This window comes from Equus przewalskii, chromosome 18 (genome assembly GCF_037783145.1).
Source record: "Equus przewalskii isolate Varuska chromosome 18, EquPr2, whole genome shotgun sequence".
In the NCBI taxonomy this organism is placed as follows: Eukaryota; Metazoa; Chordata; class Mammalia; order Perissodactyla; family Equidae; genus Equus; species Equus przewalskii.
In genome coordinates, this window is record NC_091848.1 from 40,453,338 (window position 1) to 40,480,262 (window position 26,925).

The window sequence follows — 26,925 nt, forward strand, 5'->3', positions numbered from 1 at the left end:
TATCAAGAACAAAAGAGGCCAAAAAAGTCCCTTCTCTTATGGATTTTGTTTTCCTAGAGGGGTGAGCAAGCAATAAGTAAATAAAGTAAATTGTCAAATGTATGGAATGTTAGTGATAAATCCAGAAAAGTAAAACAGGGAAAGTGGATGAGCAATATCAGAGTGATAGCTGCTGCTTTTGAGTTTGGCCAGGGAAGGCCTCACTGAGAAGGCAACATTTGAGTATAAACTTGACAGGCATAGGAAACAAATCGTAAGGTGAAGACCATTCCAGGCACTGGGAGCAGAATATGCAAAGGCCCTGAGGTGGGAGCATACCTAGTGTTCAAAGAAAAGCAAGGAGGCCAGTGTGTCTGAGCAGAGTAAATGAGGCAGAGCGTAGGAGATGAGGTCAGACCTGTGACTGTGGCCAGTTCATGTAGGATCTTGTAAGTCAATGTGATGACTTTGACATCTACTCCAAGTGTTATGAGGAGCCATTGTAGGGTTTGGAACTGAAGAATGACGTGACCTGACTTACATTTAACAGGAAAACTTACTGAGAATAGACCTTTAACATTTAAATGTGGTACTTACAGCGCTCCCTTAAGTAAAGTCATGCTCCTTGGGATGCCTTAATTCGAGAACAGAAGTGGCTAAAAGTGGAATTTAAGACTATTTAGCCAGCCCCCAAAATTGCGTAAACCAATTGCCTGTGACAAATCTCCTACTGGTTCTGTTTCTCTGATTGAACCCTGACTAATACACTTGGAAAAGATGTGCAGTATCTCTCCATAGAAAATCATAAAACATTTTTGAGAGAAGTTAAAGTTCTAAATAAATGAAGGATATATTATATTTATAGATTAGAAGACAATATTGTAAAGATATAATTTCTCCCCAGATTGATATATGGATTCAATGTAATTGCAATAAAAATTCCAGGAACTTTTTTTGTTTTCTGGTAAAACTCAACCAGCTGATTCTCAAATTTATTTGGAAATTCAAAGGGCCAAAAATAGCCTGGAAAAAATGGACAAGGTGAGAGGATTTCCTCTTTTGGATATTAAGATTCATTGTAAAGCTAGTAATTAAGACCTGCTGAGAATGCTATTGGGGCCAAGGATAGAGAAATAGACCAATGAAACAGAATAGAAAGAATCCAGAAACAGAGCCAAGCATGTATGGACGCTTTTTAATAAATGGTGCTGGGGGGCCAGCCCGGTGGCACAGCAGTTATGTGCACATGTTCCGCTTTGGCGGCCCAGGGTTCGTCGGTTTGGATCCCAGGTAGGGGCATGGTGCCGCTTGGCAAGCCATGCTGTGGCAGGCATCCCACGTATAAAGTAGAGGAAGATGGGCATGGATGTTAGCTCAGGATCAGTCTTCCTCAGCAAAAAGAAGAGGATTGGCGGCAGATGTTAGCTCAGGGCTAATCTTTCTAATAAAAAAAAAATGGTTCTGGGTCAGTGCCACTTGGGGAAAAAAATGCAACTTGGATCCTACCTAACAAAATCATTTGCAGGTGGACTGTAGATCTAAATGCAAAAGTCAAATAATAAAGACTCAGGAAGGTAGTATAGGAGAATATTTTCATGAACTTGGGGCAGGAAAATATGTCTTAAATAGAACATGAAAAGTGCCATTCGTAAACGGAAAGACTGTTAAATTGTTCTATGTAAACACTGAGAACATCTGTTCACTAAAAGATACCACTAGGAGAGGAAAAAATCAAGCCATAGAATGGGAGAATATGTTCACAATGCATGTATCATCAAAGGATTTTTATCCAGAATAAAGGACTCTTAACTGATAAGAGAACACAAAGATAGAAAGCTACTTCACAGAAGAATATATCCAAGTAGCCAATGGACAAATGGAAGAGTCTTTGTGTTCATTAGTCATCAGGGAAATGCCAAGTAAAGCCACAATGAGATAACACTACATACTCACCTGAATGTCTACAATGAAAAAAGACCGACAAACCAAATGTTGGGAAAGACAAGGAGCATCTGGAATTCTCCTGCGTTGTTGTGGGAGTGTACATTGTTACAATCACTTTAGAAAACTGTTCAGCAGAATCTACTAAACATATTCATACCCTATGCCACAGCAATTCCAGCAAAAATTGCATACATATATTCACCAAAATACCTGTACTAGAATGTTCTTAACAGCACTATTTATAATAGGCCCAAACTGGAAACTACTCAACTGTCCATTAACAGTTTGATTACTAAATACATTACAGTATGTTCCAACAATATGGATGGCTGTCACAAAAACAATGTTTGAGCAAAATCAGCCAGGCACACAGGCTATATCCTATATGATTCAACTTAGATATAAAACAAAGTAAATCTAATCTATGATATTAGAAGTCAAGATAGTATTTACCCTGCAGGTTGAGGGGAAATGGGGAGCATAGTGACAGAAGAGAGCAAGAGAAAGGCTTCTGGAATGCTGGTAACATTTGGGGTTTTTTGTTGTTTGTTGTTTGTTGTTTGTTTTGGTAAGAAAGATTGGCCCTGAGCTAACATCTGTTGCCAATCTTCCTCTTTTTTTTTCTCCTCCCCAAAGCCCCAGTACATAGCTGTATATCCTAGAGGTAGGTCGTTCTAGTTCTTCTATGTGGGATGCCGCTGCAGCATGGCTTGATGAGAGGTGCTAGGTCCGTGCCCAGGATCTGAACCAGTGAACCCCGGGCTGCTGAAGCAGAGCACATGAACTTAGCCACTTGGCCACGGGGCTAGCCCCTAAGGTTTGTTTCTTGATCTGCGTGCTGGATGCAAGGTGTGTCAGTTTTGAAAATTTACTGAATTGTACATATAATACATATGCTTTTCTTTATGTGCTTTTTTCTTCAGTAAAAGTTTAAAAAATTATCTTTGAGTTTCTAAGAAGCCAAAAAGGAGACATCCAAAAGGAGGATACATGTCAGTTTATCAGTAGAGACAAACTATTTTTAATATTATTTTCTGGAAAATATTCTCCCTTAAGATTTTATATCTTGGACATTGAAAAATAGAATGGATAGTTTTACTGTAAATGCAAAGGTGAACTGCATAAGACTTTTTTATGGCCCCATTGATAGTAGTAAAAAAATTAAGAATTCCTCTTTATCAAGAGGAGATCAGTAAGTGACATCAAAAGCACAAGCACAAAAAATAAATACATTTAATGTCATCAAAATTAGAAACTTTTGTGCTTCAGAGAACACCATCAAGAAAGTTAAAAGAACCCACAGAATGGGAGAAAATATTTTCAAATTATATATCTGATAAGGGACTTGTATCTAGACTATATAAAGAATGCCTATAACTCAGTAATAAAAAGACAAATAACCCAATTTTAAAATGAACAGAGAATAGACGTGTCTCCAAAGAAGATATACAAATGGCCAATAAGCACATGAAAAGATGTTTGACATCATTAGCCATGAGGGAAATGCAAATCAAAACCACAATGAGATACCACTTTATACTCCCTAAGATGGCTAGAATCAAGAAGACAGAGAATAGCAAGTGTTGGCGGGGATGTGGAGAAATTGGAACCTGGTGGGAGTGCAAACTGGTGCAGCTGCTGTGGAAAACAATATGGCAGTTCCTCCAAATGTTAAATGTAGACTTAGCATATTACACAGCAATTAAATGCCTAGGTATATACTCAAGAAAATGAAAACATGTCCACACAAAAACTTGTACACGAATGTTCATAGCAGCATTATTCATAATAGCCCCAAAGCGGAAACAGCCCAAATATCCATCAACTGATGAATGGATAAGTGAAATGGTATATTCATACAATGAAATGTTATTCAGCAATAAAAAAGAATGAAGTCCTGAGTCATGCTACAGCATGGATGAACCTTCAAAACGTTATGTTAAGTGAATGAAGTCAGTCACGACCATATATTGGATGATTCCATTTATATGAAATGTCCAGAATAGACAAATCTTTAGAGACAGAAAGTAGATTAGTGGTTGCCTATGAGTGGGTAAAGCAAATTACAACTACAAGATATACACCAAAAGACTTAAAGTTCTAAAGATAATGTTGAGATAAAGATGTGAAGCTATGAAACTCTCATCTACTCACGGTGAGAGTGCAAATTGGTGCAGTCTCTTTGGAAAATAATTTGGCATATCTTCTAAAATAACACATATACCTTGTGAGCCAGCAAATTCACTCTAAATTATACCCAGGAGAAGTGTATGCACATTTATGCCAAGAGTTCTATAAACAATATTCACAGTAGCATTATTTGTGATCACCCCAAATGTCCTTCTGTAGTAGAAGGAATAAGTAAGTCATGTATATATATATATATATATATGTGTGTGTGTGTGTGTGTGTGTGTGTGTGTGTGTGTGTGTGTGTGTATATATATATTCTTGCAGTGGAATACTATACAGCAATGAAAATGAGTGGGTTACAGTTACACCCAGCAACATGGGAGAATCTTACAAACATCAATTTTAAAAAGCCATCCACAAAAGAGTGTGTACTATATGATTCCCCATATATAAATTTCAAAACCAGGCATAACTTAAGTATAATGTTACAAGTCAAGATAGGGAGGAAAAAAGGGTAATAATTATGGGAGTGGGGATTTTGAGGTGTTGTAATGTTTTCTTTCTTCACTTGGTTGATAGTTACATAGATATCTTCCTTGTGATAATTCACTGAGCTAAATATTTATAATTTGTGCACTTAAAAAATACCTTTCCTAGCCCAAGATTATTTAAAAAAAAGTCAACCTGTCAGGGCCCTGCATTTGTAGGAGTCATGAATAGAAAGTGGCATTGTCTTCGGGGGACTGTTGAACATGAGGACAGAGCCAACTTCCAAATACCTTCTTTACATAATTCCAAATGTCCACGTGTTTCACTGCTTCACCATAACAGCCTTTCTTACTTTGATCAAATTATCGCATCAAGATTTGTTCTTAAATTTCCCGTTCGCTTTGCTTTCAGAAATGTAGCTGAGCATCAGAATTTCACTTAATTTGGATGCTAACAAGATTGGACAGTAATCTGACGTTAATCAGTTTTTGATCATATTCTATGCCTTATTCCATCTCCAATACACTAAAGAGCTTGCTTTTGGCGGGGGGGGGGGTGTCAGATAGTACACAGTTTTCAGGCATTTTGGATTTTGCTGTTATCGATGGTGAAAGATGCTATTCGTGCGTGCGTGCGTGTGATGGGAGGAGGTGGTGATCAGGATGCTAATCTATGCACAGTGACCTTTGTTTCTATCTGACTGAGCAGATGTAGGAATTAATCATTGTCACTCCTGGATGCTGTGCTGCAGCTGTCTCCCACTGCCTTTCTGCCCCTGATAGATTTATTAGTGCATTTTGTTTGCTAGAAAACATGCCTCAGCACAGAAGAACTGGCAAATTAGAGAAGCTTATCAGTGAATATAATTCTAGAAACGTGTTGGTTTTTTCTACACATTTGTACCTATAGACTCTGAACTCCTTAAAAGAAAAAAAGAGAAAAGAAAAACAAACTAGTGATATGGTTTATGTAGCATCTGAACAGTTATTTCCCATCCTGAGAAATTTCACATTGAACGACTATCCTAGGATTGTGAAGAGCTATCATCTAACCCCTATACCCTTCTTCTTTTTGCAACTGGCCCCCTTCCCAGAATCTGGGCATACTTTGACTTTAGGCACAAGAAAATAAGTGTTCCAAATTAGTGCTAAATTCGTTTTATAGCAGGCCCCACTACAACCTTCATGCCATAACTAACAGTTTCTGGACCCCAAGCATCCCCACTGCAAAGATAGCCCTGCAGCCTCACCAGATCCAGCCCCTGGCGATAGTGACACCAGCCTGGATGGAAATCAGAGTAGCCTTTTGGATGCTGGGAGTCAGTTCCAAAGTCCAGTACAAATCTTGGGTCTGGTCTATCTATTTTCATTTTCCCTCCTCTCTCTATCTGGTCAGCATGCCCTGGGGCCGAGGCTAAAGAGGAGCAGCCTGTGCCTATTCAGAGTCTGTTCATTCCTTTCTGGTGGCCCAGTGCCTGCCAGAATCCTAGACCTCAGAATTAGACATCTGTGCTAGCCTGCGCCTTTCTGGGCCACCCCTCACTTGCTGTGGCCTCTGCTGATTTGCTGCACTTCCTGACCCTGCTTGATTCTCATGCAGTTTACTCCTTTGTTGACTCTCTCTCTATTTCTCTTCCTCGGAATGATCTCCTGGTTCTAGACATCTTGGCATGTTCAATCCCTAAGTTACCACTGCTTGTTCTTGCTTTCGTGCTCCCGGCATCTGGTTTCCGTGTCTTAATCTTGTGAGTCTGCCTACACTCCTGAAAGCAGACTCTTCTGGTATAACCTTACAGCCACCATTTGAGCCCCGATTCTGACAGTCTTTGTGTTTCTGATAGTGATACCAAGCACCTCATTAGGAGAAGACAGGTTAATCCTCTGGATGTCAACCTTAGTGGTTAGGTTCATCTCCCAAAAAAAGATAAACAAGCAAACCAAGTGTCCACCGACAGAGGAATGGATAAACAAAATGCGGTCTACACATACAATGGAATATTACTCAGCCTTGAAAAGGAAGGAAATACTGACACATGCTACAATGTGGATGAACCTTGAGGACGTTATGTTACATGAAATAAACCAGTCATGAAAAAGGCAAATACTGTATGACTCCACTTATATGAGGTGTTTAGCATAGTCAAACTCATAGAAATAGAAAGCAGAATGGTGACCACAGGGGCTGTGGGGAAGTAGAAATGGGGAATTGTTGTTTAATGGGTACAGAGTTTCACTTAATGTTCAGTTAATTGTTGTTTAATGAGTATAGAGTTTTAGTTTTATAGGATGAAAAGTTCTGAAAATTAGTAGCACAACAGTGTGAATATAATTAACACTAATGCATTGTACACTTAAAAATGGTTAAGATGATAATTTTTGTTATTTTATTGTATGTAACTTTATTGTATTTTGCAACAATTAAAAATTTTTTATATTTTAAAGAGAAACAGAAACTCCTATTAGTAGTAACTCATTTTGGTCAAATAATCTATTGTGGGGCCATTTGCTTAAAACTCTATTTTATGCCCACATTATCTCTTGGAAGATAAGGTTCATCCTTAAATCACTACCTGTTTTGTGAAGTTGTAACATTATTTTTCATGTCCTAAATTTGCATATCGGGACCTTTAAGTGGTGTCCTCTCTTTCAAGTATTCCAGAATTTCATTCTACCAAACTCAAGATCTCTTAGTAGTTTAACAGGTTTCACTCACATCCACATTGACCTTCTCCTTTCCGGGCTGCAGAATGCTCCGTTCTCATTCAGTGGAGACTCTGCCAATCTAGTTTTCCTTCTCAAGAATTTATTTATTTTCCTTATGTGACCAAAGCCAGATGTTTCATTTGGGCACACTCTGAGACTTCACCTTGGATTTCAGATTCTCAGAAGAAAAAGGAAGAGTGGCCTAGTTTTGTGTGAGACGTACAACAAACAAGAGTAAAATGGAAATGTTATTGGCAAAGGGAGACTTTCTCAGATTTCCATGGGGAACAATCTCTCTGACACATAAGATAACAGTAGGAATAGAGTTCTTCTTTTCTTCTTTTTTCTTTTAAAGATTTTATTTTTCCTGTTTCTCCCAAAACCCCCGGTACATAGTTGTGTATTTTCAGTTGTGGGTCCTTCTAGTTGTGGCATGTGGGATGCCACCTCAGCATGGCTTGACAAGCGGTGCCATGTCGGCGCCCAGGATCCGAACCAGCGAAACCCTGGGCCACCAAAGCAGAGTGCACGAACTTAACGACTTGGCCGTGGAGCCAGCCCCTCTTTTTTTCTTTTGAGATATAATTTACATATCGTGAAATTCATCTTTTTAGTGTGTACAATTCAGTAGTTTTTAGTATATTCACAAGGTTGGGCGATCATCACCACTGTCTAATTCCAGAGCGTTTTCATTACCCCAAAAAGAAACCTCATACTCATTAGCAGTCTCTCCCCATTCGTCTCTCCCTGCAGCCTCTGGCAACTACTAGTTTACTTTCTGTCTCTACAGATTTGCCCAATCTGGACAATATGTTTAAATGGAATCGTACCACATGCGGTCCTTTGTGTCTGGCTTCTTTCACCTAGCAGAATCTTAGCATAATGGTTACAAGGTTTATCCATGTTGTAGTAGGAAGCAGTACTTCATTCCTTTTTATGGCTGAATTATGTTCTGTTATATGGATATTCTGCATTTTGTCTCTCCATTCCTCCGTTGATAGATATCTGGTTTCCACTTTTTTGGCTATTGTGAATCACATGCTCTATGAACGTTTATGTGCAGGTTTTTGCATGAACAGTGTTTTCCTTCCTCTTGGGATATACCTAGGAGTGGAATTGCTGGGTCATATGGTGACTCTGTGTTTACCTAAGTGCTGAGCTGTTTTCTAAAGTGGCTCCACCTTTTTACAGTCTCACCAGCAATGTATAAGGGTTCCAATTTCTCCACATCATTGCCAATGCTTATTATGATCTGTCTTTTTGATTCTAGCCATCCTAATGGGTGTAAAATGGTTTTGTGGTTTTGATTTTAGTCAAATCATTGTGGTTTTGATTTGCGTTTTCCTGATGGCTAATAATGTTGAGCATCTTTTCATGTACTTATTGGCCATTTGTATATCTTCTTTGGAGAAGTGTCTATTCAAATTCTTTGACAAATTTGAAAATTAGATATTTGTCTTAGGACTATCTTTAAACCAATGATTTCTCAAACTTGGTTCACTTTAGAATCTCCTAGAGAGCTTTTTTGAAATCCTGATACCCAGACTTTACCCTCAACCAGTTAAATCAGAATATCTGGGGGTAGAACACCAACAGCAATTTTTTTTAAAACTCTCTGGGTGATTCCAATGTTTGAGAACAAGTGCTTTAGACTCAGTGACCAAGCTGATGATACCAATATAGACATGTTAAAGATTTAGAAACTTAGAAATTATGCCAGATATTAAAAATTGAACTAAATGTGAATTATAAAGAGCCTAATCCGATCAAGAGGTAGAGGTGAGCTTTTTAATAAGGATTTTTGATAGGATGAACTTCCCTATAACAGGAAGTTTCAAACCACCCACAGTGAGAGAAAATGACCTGGCTGTGGTTCTCGCCTAGTGACCAGGAGTTGGTCTTAGGAGGTAACCATGGGTGAGCCAATTAATGTGAGTAATCATAATGCACTTAAATCCATAAGCCCAGAGAATTTATCTTACTTGTTCAATGTTCAAAAGGAAAGTATGACAAAATGTGGGTATTAACTAGGAGAAAATTGAAAGGTAGGCTTTTGGAAGTCATAAGAAGATGGGAGACTATTTTAAGAGACTTTACTGGAAGCATTAGGGAAAGAGTAACTGAGAATAAAAAAAAAAAAAAATCCTAGCACTTAAAAAATGCGACAGTCACGATGGAGGGAAAAGGACATCACTCAAAGAATGTAAAAAGCTCCCCAGAGGAGAGCAGGGAGCCCACAGAGTTTGTCAGATTAGGTACAAAATAGGAAAAAAGACTTTGAGAAGCACCTTTGAAGAGAGTCCAAAACACATAAAGGGCTTATTTAAATCTATTAAAAGGAAGAAGCTAGAATAACAGTGGGATCTTCTGCTGCTAATAATGGGACACGGAGAGTGCTCAGAGACCAAAAAACAAGAAGACTAATTATGTGCCTCTGAATTTATTGAGAAATATATCAGAGTGAGTACAATACTCAATTTGCCCCCTATGAATGGGTTGGGGGCATTTGACCAAATAGTTTCTGTGTTTTGTATAGTTCGAGTCAGGCACACAAATAAATACTGATTAATCCCTGAAAACTATTGGCATTCCTCTTGAGACTTTTGAAGTCTCTGGAAGAAATTTTTCTCTTGGTCATGCCTCTTTCTGAAGCTACTGCCCCAGCCCTCTCCCTCCTATTACCTCCTGAAAGAGTGGTCTTCACTAGTCACCCCCACTTCCTCACCTCCAATTCATTCTTCAGCCCATCTCCTGATTCCACTGAAATGGCCCTTGCCACAGTCATTAAATCAACTGATCTCTTTTTAGACTCCATCCTGTTTAGCCTCAAGCCATGTAACACTTAACCATCTCCTCTGTTCCTCCTTTCTGAAACCTTCTTCTTTTCTTATTTATTTATTTATTTATTTCCTGAGGAAGATTCATCCTGAGCTAACATCCGCTGCCAATCTTCCTCTTTTTGTATGTGACCACCGCCACAGCATGGCCCCTGACAGACAAGTGGTATAGGTCCGCGCCCAGGAACTGAACTTGGGCTGCCAAAGTGGAGCACGCTGAACTTAACCACAAGGCCACGGGGCCGGCCCCAAAACCTTCTCTTTTCTTAACTGGACCATAAATGAATACCCTGGTTTTGCCTCTCTGCTGCTTACCAGCTTCTTTCACTGCCTCCTGCCCTCTACCTACCCATTTAGCGTTGATAAATGCTAAATGGGTTCCAGTCTTGATTTACTTCTTAAGCCATACCCCTCCCTCGGTCTTAATCCCTCCTGTGACGTGTCCCCAAGCCCTGCCTCTTTTGAATCCCATTTTCTAACTTCATAGTTGATATTGTCAGATGGACATCCCTCAGTCAATTCAGATTCGGTGACCAAGAATTAGACTCATACCTTACCACTAATCTTTCTGTGCCTCCATGTATTTCCTCTCTCAGTTAATAGTGCTACTATCCATCCATTCCTCAGTCTGAATTCCTTTGTCTCCATACACATCCCGTTAGTCACCACGTCTTAGATATTTAACATCTGAAATGTCTCCTAATCTGTCTCTTATTGTCATCTCCATTGCTCTGGTGTAACCCTGATCTGCTTTTTATCTGAATTATTGCAGTAGCCCCCTAACAGGTCTTGCCCATTTCCAATTTAGCTACTACCCTCTTGCCAGCATTTTTTTTTTTTTCAAACACAGACCTGGCTTTCAAACACAGATTTCTACTGCTTACACAACTCCTTAGGTAAGCATGTAAGATCTTTTGTAGTCTGGCCCTAATCTACAACTTCTGCATATTCCCTTTAAATTAAGTTGTACTCTTGTCATACAAGGTAATGGCCAATCCTTGAACACACCATGCACTTTCATCACCATGCCTTTGTTCATGTTCTTCCTTGTTTCCTGACTCTTCTCATTATTTAGCTGACAAACTCCTAGTCATCCTTTAAGACAAACTCTTATTCATCAAAATGTGACCCTGGACCAGCAGTATTAGTATCATCTGCGAAGTTGTTAGGAATACAAATTCTTGGGGTTCTTAGGGCTCTACCCTAGACCCTACTGAATCTGAAACTGGGGAGTAATGACCAGATCTGTATTTTAACAAAGCTCTTCAGATGATTCTTATCAATTCTAAAATTTCAGAACCATTGTTCTAAGGCACAGTTCCTTTATCAATGCCTATACCTATATTACTTACTACGTTGTTTCATAATCATATTTACCTATTCTTTTATCCCTCTGTTCTGCCCCATATCAAAGTCAAATACAATATTTTTGCGTATTTCCTAGCACCTGCCACAGTGTCTGGCACATAGGAGATGCTTGGTAAGAATTTGGAGCCTAAAACATACTCCAATCCCCTCAGCATTCAGTCCAGTCAGAGTGCATACAAACACACAGAGCTGATAATCAAATGATGTATGAGGTTCTGCTCTTAAAGGCTGACATGCCACACAAGCCAAAAGCACACATACTGACAACACCAAGTGTCAGCAAGGATGCAGAGAAACTGGATCTCTTGTTCATTGCTGGTGAGTATGTAAAATGGTAGCACTACTCTGGAAAACAGTTTGGCAGATTCATATAAAATCAAGCATATGCTCACTGTGTAATTCAACAGTCACACTCCTGGGTTTTTACCATAGAGAAATGAAAACTTATGTTCATGCAAAAACCTGTACACAAATGTCTATAGCAGCTTTATTTGTAATAATCAAAAAGTGGAAACAGGAGCCAGCCCAGTGGTGGTTGTTTGCATGTTCCGCTTTGGCACCCTTGGGTTTGCAGGTTCAGATCCTGGGCACGGACCTGCCCACTGCTTGTCAAGTCATGCTGTAGTGGCATCCCACGTATAAAATAAAGGAAGATTGGCAACAGATGTTAGCTCAGGGCCAATCTTCCTCGCCAAAAAAAAAAAGAAACAACCCAAACATCCTTCAACAGGTGAATGAATAATCTGTGGTATATTCTTACAATGGAACACTATCCAACAATAAACAGGATCGAGCTGTTAATACATGCAACAACTTGGATGGATCTCAAGGGCATTATACTGAGTGAAAAAATCCAAACTCAAGAGGTTACAGACTGTATAATCATACATGTATACTGCATTCTCAAGAGATGAATTTATAGTGATGAAGAACAGATCAGAGGTTGCCAGGGGTTACAGTTGAGGGAAGGGTGTGACTATAAAGGGGTGGTTTGAGGGAGGTTTTGTTTTGTTTGCATGATGGAACAGTTGAGTATCTTTATTATGGTGGTAGTTACGTTAATCTGTACAACTACACACACACACACACACACACACACAGAGTGCTTGTAAAAACTGGTGAAATTCGAATAAGGCCTCTAGTTTAGTTAACAGTACTGCGCCGGTGTCAGTTTCCTGGTTTTGATAGTGTACTCCATAGTTATGTAAGATGTTATCTTTGGAGAAAGCTAGGTGAAGGGTACACAGAAACTCTCTGTTCTGTTTTGCAACTTCTTGTAAGTCTTAGATAATTTCAAACTAAGAAGTTTGTTGAGACAGAGAAAGCACAGAGATTTCTGGTGAAAGCTAAATGAGAAAGAACAACCTGACATCATGCTAGATCGGGGCCCGGGAAGCAGGGGAGAGCTCACTGCCAGGTGGAGGTGGGAGAGGAGAGAGGAGTGGAGATTCCTGCCTTGGACACCGTGTGGTCAAAGTTGGCCCAGGCCTGTTGGCCTCTCTCCAGTGCGACTGCTCACTCCTGCTCGCTTGAGGGGAATTGAGCACGGGGGTGGAGCGGGAGGTGAAAGCTCCTCCCCAGCAGTTTCCCACGTGGGGAGAGGGAGGAAAACTTTTCCTCAACAGGCCGGGGTGGGACAGCGGAGAGAGGGGATAAGGGCTCCCCCTTAATGAGGTTCACCAGAGGTGAAGCGTGTGAACAGTAAAAGATTAAATGACATAAGAACTCAGGCTCTGGAATCAAAGTCCACCTCAAATCCCAGCTCTCTCACTTACTGGTCGTGTGACTTGATTGCTTTATTGAACTTTGCTGAATCATTTCCCTGTTTAAAAACAGGAGTAATGATACTACGTGTCTCAGAATGCTGTGAAGATTACATTAGTATATACAGAGCACTTAGCAACTGCCTAGCACATATTAAATATGTAATCCATGTTGACTACTCTTTTTAATATTATTCCATATCATTACTAATATTCCAAGAAGTAGAGAAAATGTACACACAGGTGATTCTGACTATAATGTAATTTTTGATGATTCAAAGGTACTTTAGGATTCTTCAGTACTTCAAATTCATCATAACATCAGCATTTAGTCCCTATATGTGTAAACACAAACAATTTAACTTAAAATTAATAGTCATTACTTTCTATTACGGGCCTCTTATGTGCTTTGTACTTGAGATACATTATCTCTAACCTTTATAGCACTCAGGAGGATAAATATATTTTCCCCATTTTCAAGTGAGGAAACTCAGCATGGTTAGTCAGCTCACCCACCATACACAGCTAGTCAGTCTGGTCAGTCTAATTTCAAAGCCTGTGCTTTTTCCAATACATCATGTTACCTCAGTATTAACCTTGGTATTAATCCATGAAAGCTGCTTAAACACACACATAGATTATCTAATAGTTGTTCCTTTCACATCAGATTACAGAACAGAATATACAACTCCTGTCACAGCCTAGGGCAGACACTTCCAGGCCATTGCTGGGACCAAGACTTGGAGACACTAGACAATGATGGAAACCAGGAGCCCAAAGCCAGTTGTAGCAAGAATTCAGTCTAGGGTTCCAGCCAGTAGGTAAAGCAAGGAGCTATAAAGGGAACCCTGCCAAGCGCCCAGGTCCACGCCAGCAATCAGAGTAGGAAAGGGCAGGCCGAGCCTGGCAGAAGGCACTCCAGGGGACTCAGGACTGCCTCTCTGTCTCCTCTTGATGATAAATGCCAGCTGAATAGGGCCTCAAGGAGCCTCAGCTGAGGAGGCAGGTGAAAACCCTTGGCCTACTAGCCCTACTGCTGGACATTAGAAGCCAGCGTCAGGAAGGCCCCGAACAGGAGCTTGTTGATCAGTAGGATGGACACAGGGTCTCAGGCAGCTGAGGTAAACTAGCAGGAAGTGAAACCAGCGTCATGACACCTGGATTAGCTGTCCCAGCGTGGTCCCCATCTAGCTGTAAAACTGCATGCAGGTCTCTCAATCTAAAAATGAAGGAGTCAGGTCCGATCACTGGTTTATGCTGTATCTCTTAGGATGCTAAGGTTCAAATCCTGTCCTGGGCAATTTGTGGGGACAGAGTGCTGGGGAGCAAGCAGGTCCTGCCTTTCGAGCATCTCCCTTTTATCTCTTCTAAGTACTGGACCTCTAAATCCTTCTGAGTCTAATGATTTAGCCAGGATAACAGACATTTAGTAAGTTTCTGCTGGGTTCAGGGCCCTGTGGGAAGTGCTGATGGGGACAAAGCTGAGTAACACCCAGTCCTATCATCATGAATTCCCAGATTCTGGCCCAGTGGGGAATGGTTCCAGCAGCTGTAGTTGTTCAGAATTCTCAGATGCACCAAGGCCCAAAGTTCTCCTGCTGCACACCTGAGGACCAGAAAGAAGGAGGCGGGGGAAGGAAACCTCCCTAGTGTGGCAGGGAGGAAACCTCCCTAGTGTGATCTCCTGCCTACAGGAAATCAGTTTACATGTCACCTGGTAAGTGATAATATTCTGGTTTACAGCAGACATCTTGTGATTGGATGTTTCATGTGGCCAGTTGTGCTGTGCCTTATGCTCCACTTAAAACCAGGGCATCTGCTCTGCCCTTTGGGAAGTGCTACAGGTCTCCTGCTGGGAATTGCTCAAGGCTTTGTCCCGCAGCTAAGGGAGAAGGAAGTTAAAATCACTGCTTCATAAATTACAACACATGCCTGCACTCTAGAGTCTGAGGTTATATGAGAGAAGAGGATTTTTTGGTTTCTAGTGTTTTTCCCCTGGCATTTAAAAACACATCTAAAATATATTACAGTTGCATGAGACATGGCAAAAATACATTTGAAAACTAATTTTTTTTAATTGAGGTGGAGTGTGGCCTTAATACTCCTAATTAAAGGCATTAAGCTCCTTTCTAGTAACGGTACCCTTTGGGGCTTTTTTTTTTTCTCATCACTTATCTTGAATCTGTCAGTTTGCTTCTCCTCTACTGTCCTAGACCTTAGCTGGTATAATGAAGTAATGGGTATTTGGTCTTGTATCTAAATTTCCACATTTCAGCTTTAAAAATATTTGCAAGGATACATTTTTAAATTGATCCTTAGGCCTGTTCATTGTCCAGGAGTGCTATGCCTTCTGAAATTTGTACGCTGGAAATTTATATGCATATTCACATGTAGTATCTATAATAAATGTATATTCATATACATAGATTTTTTTTAAATGACCCAGGGAATACTGAGAAAACAATCGCTAATATTAAATTAAAATTTTATTCTATTTTAAAAGATGAAAAGACAGAATAAGAAAATTGTCTTTGCAGTGAAAAGTTTAGAAACCCAGGGAGGTGGTGTCCTAATGAACTGAGGACAGAAATTATATCTCATTTGCCTTCCTATCTCCAGTTCTTCTTAATCCCTGGACAAGCAGGTTTTTAGGAATTGTGGAATTAATTAATGTCTGACACAGGAAGTCATTAAAAAGATAGCTAATAAAACATGGAGACCCTGAGGTCATCTACTAAAGGAGAATTTGGAGGCAGGATGTTTAGCAAGGTTTTTTTTTGCACTTAATAGCTAAATATTTTGATTGACTGATCGGTATGTAAATTCCAATGCATCTTGGGTAACCGGGTCAGCCTGTTGCTCCTGCTTAAGGCAGAGAAGCAGAAAGGGAGGTGTGACTGGCTTATTAAGAAGCCAGCAGCAGGGGAAAGCACCTTGCCTCTGGAATAAGTTTGAGAAGGGAAGAGCTGGAAGGGACCTTAGATTTCATCAGGTCTGACCACTGCTAACCATTTAGCTATTCAGCAGGCAGAACGTCTTTGTTCTTCCATTTCCTCTCGGCTTCAGCCACTGTAGCCTGAACTGACAGAATAGTAGGTAGGGAGCTTACTCTCTCCATGTAAAACAAAGCCACACAAGCACTTATGACTACAGGAAAGCAGGCAAATTTAGAGAGGCCAGGCCCACCCAGGACAGGAGGCAGGGCTGAGCATTTTAGCTCTTGACAAAACGTAATTTACTGGCTGCAAGAATGTAAAGAGAAGGCATGCTTCCTAGCCTAGCTACAATCACAAATCAGTCCAAACTCAGCAGATTTTCTGAAGCCAGAGAATGGGATGCATGTTGTTAACCTCTGAGCAGATGTCAGCTGAAAGTCTGTAATCTGTGTGGTCATGAAGATGAGGTCTCATCCATCAATTGCTCGACAAGGGCTGTCATCGTATCACTGGGCCTACATGGCCCTTGACACATGATGTAAGAGACACATTGGACAAAAGCATTTCCTGGGGGAATTCTCCAGGAAGAATTCAGCCAATGGAAAGGAATCTTTCAAGTGGCCTGATTTCATTGGAGACAAGCAAACACATATGTGCGTGTGCATATGTGAATATACACGCCCCCAAGATGCTGCACTCTCCTAGAAACAAAGAGAACAGGAGAGCAAAAGCTTCACAGACATCCTGTTAGGATCCTCTCGCTCATTTGTTTTTAGACCCCCTTCAGCACCATGCCGAGAAAGGAAGCAAAGGAGGGGCTTAGCTGGACCAGAAGGCTTTGCAGTGAGAGTTTGGGATATGAGGATTTGCCGAGTGGTCAAAACCCAGTGTCTCTGGAAGTCCTGGCACTCAGAGCCCCCAAGATAACTCTGGCCCTTCGAGTTCAGTAATGCCGGGAAGTTCTCGGTCATACCACGAGGGACCAAGGGGATCCCCCTGAAACTCCCACCATTACCAGAATATAGCTCTCTTGTCTTAACAAACAGACATTGAACCAGCTCTTAACTCTCCCTCTGACTGTCAGGGATCTCTGCCGCTTTAGAGCCATTACCCACACTTTTGGAAGGATGAGAGCCTTCCTCCTTCCACCTAACAGAGGAGAGCATTGCCAAGGAAAAATGAGATTGGGGAAGAGGACAAAGAAAGGAATAAAAGATGGGCCTCCCATTTCCATTAATGAATTCATTCATTCATTCATTCATTCAATAAATAGTTAGGGAACACTTGCCATTTTCCAAAGACTGTGCTCAGGGCTGAAATACAGATGAACAAGAAACAGCTTGGCTTTCAAGGAGTAGAAACTGTCTAGTGGGACAAACACAAAAAACTGGTAGTATAACATGACAATTGTAGTGAAGCACATGTACCTGGTGTGTTGAAAGGACATACAACAGAGCACCACACCTAGAAGGAGGGCATCATCCAGGCGGATATGTGCTCTCATTTCTTTGAATCCAGTGAGGTGAGTCACTCACAAAGAAAATGTTAAGAAGTACCTCACAGAACAAATAAAAAGATTGACTTCCTCTGTGGCACAGTAAGCTTGGCTGAGTGATGTTGGAGACCATTGATTTTGGCGGCAACAGTCTGCAAGGCTGTATAATTTTCTCCTCCAGCACTCAGCTGTCTGGATGTAAAAGCAGACAGTGGATTGTAATTTGAATGCAAGGTTTGTCGGGCAGATGCAGCCAAAGGGCTTGTTTGGAATGGGAATTGGTGTTATTGAGAGAACAGTTCAGATAACCAACCAGAGGTTTGAAATTGCGTAGAGAAAGAAAGAAGGGCCTGATAGACTGTGAGAAGCTAAAGAAACCAAGTAACTGGAGGTCTGTAGGCTGTCGCCGAGCAAGTGTGTTAGAAGTAAGCATATGAGGGGCCTGGAGGATAGCAGACTCGTTCATTCATTCATGTATTTATTGAGCGCCCTCAATACGTGAGGTAGTGTTTTAGTGCTGGGAGTACATCATGAACAATTCTAGTTGGGAGGATAAGACAAAAAAATAATAATAAATATGCAAATAAATACTTTACCTTCTAATGTAATACATTAGATGTGTGAGTTAAAATATTGCAGGCAGGGAGAATAGCCACTTCAAAACCTTGAAGTGTGTAAGTGCCTGATGTTTTAAAGGAACAGTAAGGAGGCCTGTATGGAGTGGAGTGGGCAAGAGGACAAATAGGAAATGAGGTAGAGAGAGAATGGAGACCAAATATGTAAGCCGTTTGGAGCCTGGTAAAGACTGGCTTTTCCTCTGAGTCAGATGGAAAGCCATTGCAGGGTTTTGAGCAGAGCAGTGAGATGATCTGATTTACCTTTAATGGATTGCTCTGGCTGCTGGGTTGAAAATAGATTTAGGGAGCATCCAGAGTAGAAGCAGGGAGACCAGTTCAGAGGCCATTGGAATAATCCAAATGAGAAATGCAAAGTAAGACTTTGAGCAGGGTGATGGCAGCAGAGATGGTGAGAAGTAGTTGGATTCTGGATGTATCTCAAGGATAGAGCCAATGGGATTCCGTGACAGATTGGATGTGGGTGGTGAGCAAGAGTCAAGGATGACTCCAAGATTTTTGGTCCAAATAAATAGAAAGATGTGGCTGCCAGTATCTGAACTGGGGAAGAATATGAGAGGAACAGGTGAGGAGGAAGACTAGGAGGAAAATTTTGGATGGACTGTGACCCGAGAATGGGATATTGGTGTTTAAATTTCTGAAATGGAACCATTCTGAATGGTCATAAAAGCTGGGTGTGACTCTGGGGCTGGGTGTCTGAAAGTGGAATAAAGTCAAGTCATGATGAGTAAGGAACTTAGAACTCCGGAACGTGAAAGGTTAATGAAATTTCTAGGATAGTCTCCTAGGATGGTGGCCCAGGCAACAGAGGAAGGAGCAGGGCCAGGCTGCTCTCACCCTTATGATACAAAGTTTGAATATAAATGGTTAGAGGTCACGCAAATATTAGTTGGAGGTGTACAGAGTTTGAATTGGATTCAGATTTTGAACCTGATACGTTAGAAATAAGCAAGATAGAAAACTGATCATATTTGCTGAGTCACACCAGACAATATTACAATAAAGCTGTTTGGAACATATCCAGATGAGATAGATTTATGATCCTGTTGTAGCATGGATCAAAAAGAGTGGGTTGAAAAAGAAATTCAATAAACGTTCAGTATTTAAGCTTAATTGTGTTATTAAAAAGCTTTTTAGGGGCCAGTGCCGGTGGCCTAGGGGTTAAGTTCAGTGCACTCCACTTTGGTGGCCCAGGTTCAGTTCCCAAATGTGGACCTACACTGCTCTGTTAGCAGCCATGCTCTGCTGGCAGCCCATGTCCTAAAAAATAGAGGAAGATTGGCATGAAGGTTAGTTCAGGATGAATCTTCTTCAGCAAAAAAATAAAAAAATGCTTTTTGGAAAGACATTCATGTTTGGTTTTAGATATGTTTAAAGCTCAGTGATACCATTATATCAACTCATGTAGCACTTTAGAAAGCATGGCCCTGTGACATCTTAGGAAAGTTTTCAAATAGTCATGGCAAGCCAAGAAATACCCTCAGCCCCATTTGCAGGCCATGTTTCCAAACTCAGTCCTTAACCATTGTTAAAATGAAACAATAGGATGACCAGTCAGTCCTTTATAACTCCAAGTACAATAAACCTCCAAGTTCAGGAACCAGTATTTGATAAAGGTTTGTAAAATGTCATACGTGTGAGCTGGTGGATGTCACTTACATGTCTGAATTCATTTAAGACTATTGAAATGATAATCCAGGTTTATACAGGTTCTGCAGATATAGACGGATATTTATCTATATGTATTGAGACTTTACTTGAGAATGGAAAAATCTAGAAAGCTCTTGCCTTACATTGCCAAGCAATAAGTGAAGAAAAAAAAGATAATGAGATACCTATATAATCCTTTTTTTTAAAAAAAAAAAAAAACCTACCTTGTTTCTGACTGCCAATAACCCAGTCCAAGCTTTTATCTCTTCAAAAATGCAAAACAAGTCATCTAGATGGGACTGGCTGTTTATAAACAAGTATCTAATATCTAAATCTAATTGCTTTGTGGAAATTATGTGTTTGTGATTGATTAAAATATTCAGCATATGTAGGTTTCATCTTTTAGTTCAATAGAAAAATATAAATGACATTGGTGGTTGAATTTCTATCAAAGTGGCAAAGACAATCCCAAAACATCCGTAATTCACCCGCTGAATTGGAGATGATTCACCTTTCAGGGACTTCACAGGTGTTGACTTCGCCAAAGGAAATAGGTAAATCATTTTCCATTCATTTTTTTTCTTTGAGGCAAATTTTCAGTAAAATTGTTTGTGAAAAATATCAAAATATACTCATATAAGTCCATAACATGTCCACTTGAAAAATGAATTTGCATCAACTTTTGAGATGTGAAGACTATGTAATGTAGTTTTTGTGAAAAATAACTAAATTGAGTTCCTCCTAACTAAATCAGGAAGAGGAGGAATTCTAAATCAGTATTTCATGCAGTGCTGAATTACATGAAAAGAGACCTGATTGTGCGGTGGTGTTCAAATAAAATGGGTCCAGAGAAGAATTAAGAAAGAAACCTACCCCTCAGTGATCTAGACAACACAGACGTGTGGCTGTGAAACCCGGGCAGTTGCTTGGTGAGGAGGTCATCGTCAGATGTTCATGGCTCATGCCCACGAGCTTGTGAGAGGCCATGGGGAAGAATGCCCTGTTTTTGGTCCTACAGGAGCCCACTCAGTGGTTGCAGCACAGCCCAAGCTTCTGACTGCACCAAGTGGCCAGTCCCAGGTCGGCAGTGCCCTTTTTTCTAAATCAGTGTCAGCGCTGGTCTCTCAAATTGTACAACTTTTCTTAACAAATGCTTTGTGAAGCTGCTGGTTAGCATTGTTCTCATTTCAGTAGTCAATATTCACCACATATTCCCGCTTTTTATGGGACGAGACAAAGAAGCTAGGGAAAATTACTCTCCATAAGTCCGCAGTTTGAAGACGTGGTGACTGAGGAGGCACACCTGAGTGAACAAGGGGCTAGGCAGGATAGGGCTAGATCTTAAATTTGGATACAGAAGACTTAAGTAAACAATAGACAAATGTTCTTTATACATGTAGCTCTCTTGCTAAGTGATGAAGGTGGTATTTTAAGAAAATAAGTCTGAAAGTAATGTATAGCATTGTTAGGACAGGGGGAAAAGGTGTTCAGAGAGCTGAAGGTTATACTAAAAACCTAAAAATTAATATTTTTGCATCACCTTAGAGTTTTCAAAGAGTTTTGGCACACACCTCATTTGATCTTTGGGATGACCTGTGGGGTGGATATGAAAGATGCTGTTATCTTCGTTTCACGGATGAGGGAACAGGAACCTAGAGAAGTTAAATGACTTGCCTAGAGTCATGCAGCCATGATTGGCAGAGCCAGGATTCTCCCATCTGTCACCTGACTCCAGTTCCATTGCTCCGAACATGATTGTATCCTGGATAAATATGGAGGCAGGAATGGAGAGTGAGGGACAACTCAGGGAGATTTTGAAATAACAAGTGAAAGAAATTGGCAATTGATTGGGTATAGGTGGTAAAGAACCAGGAGAAGGAAAAGGTGATTCCTAGCTGCCCAAAGCCTGGAAGATGGTGAGATTAATAATACCGTCAGCTAATGTTGGCAACATGCTTACTATGTGCCAGGCCCCTGTGCCACACACTTCGCTGTATCGCCGCCTCCATTGAATCCTCACAATTCTTGGAGGGGTGGTATTATTATTATTCCCTATTTTACAAGGGAAATACATGAAAGTTGTTTTCACTTTTAGAGAAAGAAAAAAAATCAAAGTTTTTGCTCCAAGACAAGGTAAAGTTCAATTGGACTCATTGGCTTATGGTGACCATGCTTAGGACCTGAGACCTGGGGCAGTGGCTTGATGTTCTTGTGTGTGTGGACATAATTATGCTGCCAGCCCCGAGGTAACCAAGCTGGTTTAATGGTGATTATGATGTCTGCAAATCCAGCACTGCCAAACTGTTTGTTTAAGGCCTCTGAGGTACTTTGCTTGTCATTACAATAGACTTCCCTAAGTAGCTGGTTTTGTCTTGGCTCTGGCCATTAAGATGGTCAGCCAGGTGATCCAGGTATGTTAGATAAGAATGCTTTCCTCCTCAGTTATTTTTTAAAAATAAAAGTATAACTAAGTACAGTTATCAAGTGACTGTTAGTATAAATATTGCATTTATGTAGAATACACTATTTAAACTAACACTCTTAAATACAATTACATTCCTTCTTAACTGTTGCTAGTTACTTTTGCTTCTTAATCGTTATCAGTTACTGTCCAGCGTAAGCCTGCGTTTCCCCTTAGGTTAACCAGTTCACACATTTCAGCCTTATCCTGAGCCTCTGTGGGTGCCCAGGCTTTGTCGGAGCCCCTGATTGTCCACACCTCCCCTAATCTTGGAATTGCTCTGTAACTTCATTTAAACTACTCAAGAGAAGACCCTTCCCAAATTTCCTGCTTTCATTCCCTGCTTCCTCTTTCTCTCTTGGTCAAACAGAGAGAGAAAAACAATGTACGTATCAAATAAAGTAAATAGTGTATGAAAAAAATCCCAAACCCTTTTCCAAATAGCAGTTTACTTTACAGCTCATTTCTAAAGGCTCCGAACTACATCTCTTGAGATATCCACCTGCTCATTATTTGTTTACTAGACTGCATAGAGAGTCTCCTGGCAGCCATAAACTTCATGGAAAAATCCTCTTCTCTGATACCACCTGTTTGTAGGAAGGTGGCCCTCTTTTAAAAGACTTGGAGGGGCCGGCCCCGTGGCTGAGTGGTGAAGTTCACACGCTCCGCTTCGGTGGCCCAGGGTTTCGCTGGTTCAGATCCTGGGTGCAGATGTGGCACCACTCATCAGGCCATGTTGATGCAGCGTCCCACATGCCACAACTAGAAGGACCTACAACTAAAATATAGAACTATATACTGGGGGGATTTGGGGAGAAAAAGCAAAAAAAAAAAAAAGACTTGTAGCTATAGAAGCAAGAAATGCCAGAATTTAGTTCTTTTTGAAAATAAATTTCAATAAATCATAACAGTTTTTTACAGGGCTGTAAAGTGGTTTCTTCCCGGTGGTCCTTCACTCTGAGGCTGCATTAGGATGCTGGTGGGATGTTCTGTCCGTGCCCGGGGCAGAGGGTCATGACTGTAAGTGTCTTTCTTCCTGACCCCCTCTAGGATTGTGAAGATGTCCAGTCCCAATCTGAACATGGTCACCTTACTAGGCAGTTGTATGACTTACAGTAGCGCTTACCTCTTTGGGATTCAAGATAAAAACGCTTCAGTGGGAAGCTCAATGGAAACTCTCATTCAGGTAGGTGAAGTCTTAAATTTTTTTGTAATATAATGCCCATGTTTTGGTAATTTTTTAAAACAGCTGCTCCTGTGGGGGGTGGTTACCTTTATCCTGGGTGTGAGCACTTTCAGAGGGGATCCCTGGAACTCTTAGTCAGTGAGGTCCACTTTCTGCCCCATGCCCTCTATGGACTGAGGCCTGCCGGGGTCAGAATGTGTGGAGAACTGACAAAGGTTCCTCTCATGATTCTTGCTTCTGTGCCTTTCCATCTATAGATAAGACTGTCCATGCTGTGCATTGGAACCTCCCTTGTGTTTGGCCCCATTCTGGGAAAGAGCTGGCGACTCTACAAGGTGTTTACCCAGAGGGTCCCGGACAAGAGAGTGGTGAGTAGGCAGCAAGCACACACTGCTTGATTGCACACAGCTGCTCCACTACTGATTAAAAGACAGAGAAGCTTGTGCCAGGTTACCGGGTCCGGCCCTTTACGACAATCTGAAGTTCCTGCTGCTCACTTCAAACCTTGGAGTCATGTGGCCTTATAATCCCCAAGCCTGGAAGGCTATGCGTCTGTGCTGTTGGGAGATAGGTCTTTGAGCTAAAGTTCTGCTTCGTATGCACCCCAAGCCCTAATACTGATCTGGGGATGTGTGAGCTGGGGATCCTCCCAATGTGGGAGGGAGAGCAAGGTGCCCAGAGAGACTGCTACTTGGCACAGGTGTGAGCTGAAAGTGGACAGAGGGAGAGTGATTACAGGGAATCTGTAGCAAGTAAGCAGGGTCACTTCCCTCACTGGAGCCCAATTCTTTTCCATGTAGAAGGCCATTCTCTGCACTAGGAAGGGTGGGCCTGGAGCAGTGAGCAAGGAAGAGGATCCCCATTCTGCAGATAGAATCAACCCTAGAAGCTATGGGGCAGCCACATGCCTACATGTCCCTGATATCAGATGTCATGCGAACCACATCCCCTCATTTGATCAGGTTCCCTGATAGAACGGCCCAAACCTTAAAGCCTGATCATGAAACTCTTTGGCTATAGGCCCTGCCCAGACCCAATATATCACGCAGTTGGAGTTTATTTCTCTGGAATTATGGTTTGTTTGGTTGGGGTTTTTTAGCAAACGTTATTGAAACATGGTGAATATTTATCAAAAGCTTAGCTGTGAGTACCGATGTATATGAAAAAGATCACAGGACAGGAAGTTCACCCATCCCTATAGAACATTGTTTCCTTTTTTTAAAATAGCTTCATTGAGGTATAATTGGCATGCAATGAACTGCGCATATTTAAAGTATATGATTTGATAAGTTCTATCATATGTATACACTCATGAAACATGGTGTATAATCTGCAAAATCTCATGCACCTTCATTATCTCCCCCCTCCTGTCCACTCCTTACATCCCCTGTCCCTGGCCCCAGGCAACCATTGATCTGCTTTCTGTCACTAGAGATTAGTTTGCATTTTCCAGAATTTTATATAATGGAATACAGTATATACTCTTTTTTTAATCTATGTTCTTTTATTTGACATAATTATTTTGAGATTCATCTATGCTGTTGCGTGTATCATTGTTTCTTGTTACTGCTGAGTAGTATTCCAACGTGCAGACATACTACAGTTTGTTTATCCATTCACCTGCTGACGGACATTTGGGTTTGTTCCCCATTTGGGGCTATTAGAAATAAAACTGCTTTGAACATTTTATGTGGAAGTCTTTGTCTAGACATATGCTTTCATTTCTCTTGGATAAAAACCTAAGAGTAGAATGGCTGGATCATATGGTAGGTGTATGTTTAACTTTCTAAGAAATTGCCAGATTGTTTTCCAACGTGGCTGTGCCGTATTCAGTTCCCATCAGCAGTGCATGAGAGTCCTTTTCCCCCACATCCTCACCAACGTTGAACTTGGTTGGTCTTTTTCATTTTAGTCATTCTAATAGGTAAGTATAGAAGTATTTCACTGTGTTTTAATTTGCATTTCTCAGATGCAGTGTTGAGCATCTTTTCATGTGCTTATGTGCCATCCATATATCTTCTTTGGTGAAGTATCTGCTCAAATCTCTCACCTGGTTTTTTTATTAGTTGTTTATTTTCTTATTGTTGCATTGGTTTTTTGTTTGTTTGTTTGTTTGAAGAAGATTAGCCCGGAGCTAACATCTGCTGCCAATCTTCCTCTTTTTGCTGAGGAAGACTGGCCCTGAGCTAACATCTGTGCCCATCTTCCTCTACTTTATATGTGGGACGCCTACCACAGCACGGCTTAGCTGAGCAGTGCCATGTCTGCACCCGGGATCCAAACCAGCAAACCCCAGGCCGCCGAAGCGGAACGTGCAAACTTAACCCCTGTGCCACAGGGCCGGCCCCTATTGTTGCGTTTTGAGAGTTCTTTTTATAGCCTAGATGCAAGTTCTTTATCAGACATATGATTTGCAAAGATTTTCTTCCAGATTGTGGCTTTTCTTTTCATTTGTTAAGAGTGTCTCTCAAAGATATGTTTCTAATTTTGATGATGTCCAATTTACCACTTTGTTCTTTTATGGATCATGTTTTTGGTGTCAGATATAAGAAACTTTTGCATAATCCAAAGCCCCCAAAACACAGGTTTTCTCCTGTGTTTACTTCTAGAAGTTTTATGAGTTTTTGTTTTTACATTTCAGCCCATAATCCATTTGGAGTTCATTTTGAAATACAGTGTGATGTATGCATCAAAGTTCATTTTTTAATGTCTGGATATCCAATTGTTCCAGCACCATTTCTTGAAAAGACTATTCTTTCTTCACTGAATTACCTTTGAACTTTTGTTGAAAATTATTTGTCCATAGATGTGTGAATCTGTTCCTAGACTCTTCTCTGTCTCATTGATAAAGTTGTTTATTTTGACATAAATGCCATATTATCTTGATTACTGTAGCTTTATATTAAAATCTTGAATCAGGAAGTACTAATTCTCCCACTCTGTTCTCTTTCAATGTTGTTTTGGCTAATCTAGGTCCTTTGAATTTCCATATGAATTTTTGAATCAGTTTGCCAATTTCTACAAAAATCCCACCCGGATTTTGATTGAGAATGTGTTGAATCTATGGATCAAATTGTAAAGAATTCACTTCTTAACAACGTTGTGTCTTTTAACCCATGAACACAGTATATTTATCCATTTATTTAGGTCTTTAATTTCTCTCAGCAATTTTTTTTTGTAGTTTTCAGTAGAGGTCTTTCACATCTTTTATTACAATTTGTAAGTATTTAATTTTTTTATGCTATTATACATATTATTGTTTTTTATTTCACTTTCTGGTTTTTGTTGCTAATATATAGAAATACAATTGATTTTTTGTATGCTGATCTTCTATGCTGCAACCTTGCT

At 40.6% G+C, this 26,925-nt stretch overlaps 1 protein-coding gene across 12 annotated transcripts in view; it reads left to right on the plus strand.

Moving 5' to 3' along the window:
• Positions 1–26,925, plus strand: part of GPR156 (G protein-coupled receptor 156) — an 87,064-nt gene that overhangs the window by 38,757 nt on the left and 21,382 nt on the right. For 7 of the 12 annotated variants that reach the window (XM_070582639.1, XM_008514627.2, XM_008514629.2 and 4 more), the window contains exons 4-5: positions 23,442–23,577; positions 23,835–23,945. In XM_070582639.1, the coding sequence (XP_070438740.1) occupies positions 23,442–23,577; positions 23,835–23,945 (247 nt within the window). Of the gene's footprint in view, positions 1–14,732; positions 14,932–23,441; positions 23,578–23,834; positions 23,946–26,925 lie in introns of those variants that run through there. The other 5 variants (XM_070582644.1, XM_070582646.1, XM_070582643.1 and 2 more) reach the window with 2 other exon arrangements.